The sequence below is a fragment of the Buceros rhinoceros genome, unplaced genomic scaffold, assembly GCF_000710305.1.
Source record: "Buceros rhinoceros silvestris isolate BGI_N320 unplaced genomic scaffold, ASM71030v1 scaffold25070, whole genome shotgun sequence".
Lineage (NCBI taxonomy): Eukaryota > Metazoa > Chordata > Aves > Bucerotiformes > Bucerotidae > Buceros > Buceros rhinoceros.
Genome location: NW_010390519.1, coordinates 23,038 through 28,850, shown reverse-complemented (window position 1 = coordinate 28,850; position 5,813 = coordinate 23,038). Strand labels below are relative to the sequence as shown.

The 5,813-nt window shown below is 49.1% G+C and overlaps 1 protein-coding gene across 1 annotated transcript; it reads left to right on the top strand.

Annotated features, from left to right (window-relative positions):
• Positions 1-55: 55 nt before the first annotated feature.
• Positions 56-3,566, top strand: TBX22 (T-box 22; the record flags this gene model as incomplete). Its single annotated transcript, XM_010138185.1, has 2 exons — positions 56-141; positions 2,956-3,566. Coding segments are annotated over 2 exons (697 nt in total), but the record flags the coding sequence as incomplete, so codon positions are not given.
• Between the last annotated feature and the right edge of the window lie 2,247 nt (positions 3,567-5,813).

The following is a 5,813-nucleotide window of genomic DNA, read 5'->3' as shown; positions in this document are numbered from 1 at the left end:
GCCCCGTCGCGCCGCCGGCCCCGCCGCTGTGCTCAGCCCGGTCTCGCCCCCGCAGGGGGGTCCTGGACGGGCTCCTGGAGACCTACCCGTGGCGGCCCACCCTCGCCCCGGACTTCAAGGCTTTCGGCGCGGACAGCCAGGGTAAGCCCCGTTCGCTGCCTGTTCCCTCCCCTGCCTTCCCCTGCGGTCCCGGGGCTGCGCCCGGAGATCTCCGCGGGAGCGCGTCGAGGGGGCTTAAACCGTTACGATAATGAGGTGGGTCGGTGAACGAACCAGAGGCCACCGTAACGCTTTAGGAAGCCGATTGCACGTGTTTTCAGCCCAAACTTCGGTTAAAGTCGATTAGAGGAGCAGAGCCTGGGGAGGGAGGGAGCGGCGCGGGAGAAATAGGACAGAGACGAGCAGAAAAAATTCTCAGGCGGTTAATTCAGAGTCGGGTCGAGACGGCTGTGATTCCCTTACGCTAGTCATTTCCAACCCGTTGGAGAATATTAGCTAAAAACGTGGTAATAACGACGGCCAGTGGCTTCTGAGTGAGCAAATGCGCGATGCATCGGAAAGTGGAACTGCTGCGGGGTGCGGGCTGTGGCGGACCCGCAGCCCGGTAACCCCGCAGGAACGCAGGGAGGAGGGAGAAGTTTTGCAGGGAAAACTGTCTCACTCCATCTGACAAGGGCACGTCCATCTTTTAAAGCCCTTTTCCAGAGAAAACGAAAACGGCTTTTGGGAGGAGTGTTTGAAAACTGATTATTTAAAGTGCGAAGGGAAAAAAAAACCCAAACTAACGGAGCGTTAGCATGCTGGAGCACTCCAGCTTGGGTTTAAAGTAGCCAGTTTAATTTCCCTTCATGTTAGGAACTGTTCAAAGTATTGAGGCACACCGAATCATTCGTGTCTCTGCAGGGAAATACTGTAAAAATCACAGCAAAAATCACAGGAAAAAACACGGGGGAAAAACACAGGAAAAAATCACAGCGAAAAAATCACAGCAAAAAGATCACAGCAAAAATCACTGCTGAGCTCGCATAGAAACACGGAGACATAATCAATCAGACTGGAGAAAATAAGAGGTTTATCAGGTTGCAAAGAGAGCTAGATTTTTGTTTTGTTTTATTTTACTGTGGTTTAGAAAAGACTGTTCTACAACATCGAGATGAGGAGCTGAGGGACGGGCTGCAGTGGGGAGTGAAACAACAGCAGCTGCCTTGATTATTGCTCAGACGCTAAAATAGTAGGGCTTCCTGGGATTTCTTTTGCTAGGCTTAATGTAATTGGTATTTTTCTTCAGAGTTAATTTCCTGGACCTTTGTAAATTCACAACATCTCCAATTCCATTAATAATAAAATGGTGTTTCTGAAGAAAAGCTGAAAAATAGAAATTCTGAAGCGCTCAACGCAGAAGGTAAATTAAAAGAAAGCATGAGCAATATGCAGAAGAAATAATTACCCATAAACTTGGGGTTTTTAAGCCTAGTGGACATAGCAGAAGGGATCTGCTCCTTGAGCTGCCCTGTCCTCCCCGCTGTGATCCCCGTCCCAGACTGGGGCTGAAGGTCCTGTGCTGTCAATGCTCCGGGTACCTCGGAGCACATCCTAACCCCGGTTTGCTCTGCTCCAGCCAGCTGTGCAGGGGTTTATTCGCTGCCTCACACCCCCAGATGTCGGCTCCATCCCATCGTTTCACATGCCCGAAAGTCCCCGGATCCTGGGGGGACATCAGGACACGGGCAGAGGACTGTCCCCTGCCCTGCGTCTGCTCCTGCTGATGTCGGGGCTGAAGCAGGGAAGGGTGAGCTGTCCAAGCCGTAAAACCCTTCCAGATTATCGCAACTAGGTGCCTCCTGCGTGTGACCCAACCTGTGAGGTGCTCCAGGAGTTTGTAAAAATTAATTCGTACCAGGTCCAGAATCTTGGTGGTTTTTTTGAAGTGTGACATAGCAGAGGCGGCTGCGTTATGCAGCTGATTCTGCATTGCTGGTTGCATGTAAAGTCTGACCAGCCACTAAATTACTTGGAATTGAATGTAAATAGAGAAAAACACATCACAAAAATGGGTCCATTTTCCCTCTCTTCCTTCCCCAGCGGCTTTGGTAAGAAATGAAAATGAAGTGGGGAAAAAAACACCTTCTGGAAGAGTGTGGGGATGAATGTGCAGCAGAGACATACGGCTCTTAAGGCGCGCTAGAGAAAACCAGCATCTGTTCAGCACAGGGCCAGCCTCCTCCGAGCACCGCTCCCACCCCAGAGCAGCCGCTGCCTCATAGTTTTTGCTCCTGACGTTGCTCCGGAGGATCGTGAAGCAGGGGCCGAGCAGCCCTGTTATAAACCAGCGCGTGTGAAGCGAGTCGGTGTCGCTTTTCTACCAAATTATGAAAGTGTTCATTGATTCCTTTCAGAAAGGAGAACGTTAAAATGACAACGTGCATTTAAAGTTTCTGGAGACACCTCCAGTATTTGAGGGTATGTTTCAAATTGCTTGGGAAGTCAAGGAAAATTAGTCAATTCCTGTGAGCAGGAAGGTACAAAAAAATCCTCCATCAGGCTGAATACATTTTTTTGTTCTTATATACAGGGGGGGAAAGCTGCCTGTAACATAGGGAACCCAACTGGCGATGGTGTGTGTGTGTGTAACAGGAGAGGGTTATCGGTTGTGTGATGAGGCTCGGACCCACCAGGTTCCTGTATGCGTGGAGTTGAACCTTGTAGTTGTCTCGGTTGAATGGCTGGGATTAGACACCTGTGAATATTGTTCTTAAACAAGTGCCAAGTAACAACAACAAATGATTTATGGACAGATCTTCCCATTTTCCAGGAGCTGACTCTTGGACTGGGTTTCTGCTTGGATGTTCTGCTCGGCGGCAGGGAGATGTGGAGTGGGAGCAGAAGTCCTCCCAGGGTTCCTTGGCTGGGAACATCAGCTAGCCCAGCTTGGACCATCTCTGTTTTCATTTTCAGGTGGGAGCTCCAGTTCTTCGCCGGTGACTTCCAGTGGTGGGACGCCCTCTCCTCTCAACCCTCTGCTCTCTCCATCGTGCTCACCTCCCACATTTCACTTGTCAGCGAGCAACCTTGGCATGTCATGCCCCGAGTCCTACCTACACAACCTCAACATGCCCCTCTACTACAAGATTTGTCCTACGAGTTTCTTTAGGCAACAATCTCTCCTTTTTCCAAGCCACGAAAAACTGGGAGGCACCAACCCACATCTTCTCCCCCACTTCATGGTGGATATGCCAAAACTCTCTTCCCTCAGCATAACCAATCTGAAAAATGCTAAAGCCGAAGACTTAAACGGGCCACGTCTACAAGTACCCAATTCTGCCAGTCAAACGCTGTATGGATTACATGCATCTGGAAACATTTTCCCATCAAGTCCCATTGCTCGGGAAGCACTTAATTGTTCTTTACCTCCTCCATATGGCCTGTACGGTTATAACTTCTCTGTGCCATCCAGACTGATGAATGCAGCGAGCCCTTTCAAAGTGAGTGACAGCATTCCGGCGGCTCTGAGGGATGGCAGATGTAATCACTCCAGCTGGCACCCAACAATTAACCATTGCCTTTAGTGGGATTATAGAATACTTCTAAGCATTGATATGTAAAGCCTTTCCTTCCTTCCTAGCCAAGGGCTTGCTAGTTATTGACTATGAAACACTGCATGGGACCGCAGCGGGATGTCTAGGCCGTTACTGTGTCCTGTTGTCGGGAGGGTGGAGGATCTGGGAGTGTGGAGGGTCTGAGGTGACCCTCAGCAAGGTGATACCTTTACGTAATATTTATGTCACGGTTGTAGGTTAGGAGCAAACTGTCCAGTCACCTTTTTAATATTTGCACTCTGAAGCGGGACATAGACATTTCTGCAGATGTGTTCTCCTGAAACTCTCTGTCTAGCTTGTCTTTAGCTGGCCCAAAGCCTCGGAGAGCTTCTGCTCACCCCACCTGAGTTTCTCCACTCATTTCAAATGGACTTTTCAAGACCTTGAGCGCAAAGGAGCCAGATTTGGCCAAGCGCTCAAGCATGCTCTCAAGTTCTCTTGGTTTTAATGGGTCCTAGTTAGGGACATGGAAGTCCCTTGCTCTCCAGGGTCCAGATGACTCCGTTATCAGAGTGGGGACATAAATCCAAGTATCTGCTGCTGAGGTAAAGAAAGACAGGATAAAAGATGGATGTGTGGCTACCTTGTGGGGATGAGAAAGTGGAGCCTGATGTAGGGGTGCCCCAAGATCCCTCCTCTCCACACTCCTGCTTCTGGAGATCTCCAGGAGGTGGTAGTGCAAGAGTGGCACAAGCACGGGCAGCATGGCAGGAAGGAATGGGGGCCAGGGAGCGTCACACATCTCCCCCATGGCAAGAGGGATCCATGCTGGGGGACTGGAGGGTACATCTCGGAGAGCTGTGTGGAGTGAAACACCCCCAGGAGCCCCACAAGACTCTCCTCCTACCCAGCGCTTTTGGCTCCTGGGGGACAGAAGATCTGCCTGGGATGGCATCCCACCAGCCTGTGCCTGTGGGAAGGGGCAGGGGTGCTCCCGGCTCCGTCCTGTGGAAAGCACAGACCCTTTCCAGGGAGTTACAGCTCCACAGGCCCCGAACCAGGAGATTTTCAAAAGTCCTTTCAAAAGACTTTCCAAAAGTCTGTTTGTTTTACTATAACCTCTGCATGGTCTTGTTAGTCCTGTAAATAGTGTCTAGCTCCTGAGGGCACAACGTAGCTCAGTAAATTGGGGCACAGGTTTTATTCTTTATTGGATCGATGCTCAGTCCCTACCTGAAGCCAAATTTATTACGAGGTACATGGCAGAGGTTGGAAAATAGTGCGCGAAGGGACCAGTCACATCTGGGGTTAAGAGAGGAGCCGTAACCCAGCACTCTACGGGGAACAGGCGCAGGGTTGAGGACCAAATTTAGCATCAGAATTCTGGTTTTATTTTCATCCCTAACAAATCAAGGACAGAACAAGCAATATCGAAAGCTGTTAAAAGAACTAAAAGTCACACTTGTACTTTCACGAAACTTTGCTAAAGATCAGCTGACACTGATTTCCCCAATTTACCTGTTCACAGAGCCCCCAGTGATACCAGTATGAAACGGTGGGCTGTGCTTGCCTTGCTAAATGGTCTGTACGACTGTACAAATGAACAAACCTGCTTTCTCGTGCTCTTTCTTTGCAGTTTATGTCACTATTTTTATTAAAAAAAGGAAAAAAAACTTTTTTGTTTTTCATTCCGGAGTCCTTATTTCCAAGCCGTCCCTTGTCATGGGTGGTGGCCGAGTTGCTGTGGGTGAGCCCCGTGCAGGCGCTGGGCTGGACTCTGCTCCCCGTGGGCTGAGTGACCCAGCACCAGCCCCCACATGTGGTTATGCTTTTGGGGAGCTGGAAGGCTCTTCCAGATCAGTCATGGATTCGTGGGTGGATGCAATGGGTAACTTCCAATTTTCCAAATATTTGCGGTTGCATAAGATATTCCGGAGTTGCTGGTCAGGAGCTGGCGAGATCAGTGTTTGTTAAAAATGTGACTGATAATGATGAGAATAGATATTTTCAGTACGGACAGTTTTTAAATTGACACCAGATAAATCCTATCTACTACAGCTGAGCAAAATTCGTGGGTGGATGCAATGGGTAACTTCCAATTTTCCAAATATTTGCGGTTGCATAAGATATTCCGGAGTTGCTGGTCAGGAGCTGGCGAGATCAGTGTTTGTTAAAAATGTGACTGATAATGATGAGAATAGATATTTTCAGTACGGACAGTTTTTAAATTGACACCAGATAAATCCTATCTACTACAGCTGAGCAAATGCTCTCTTT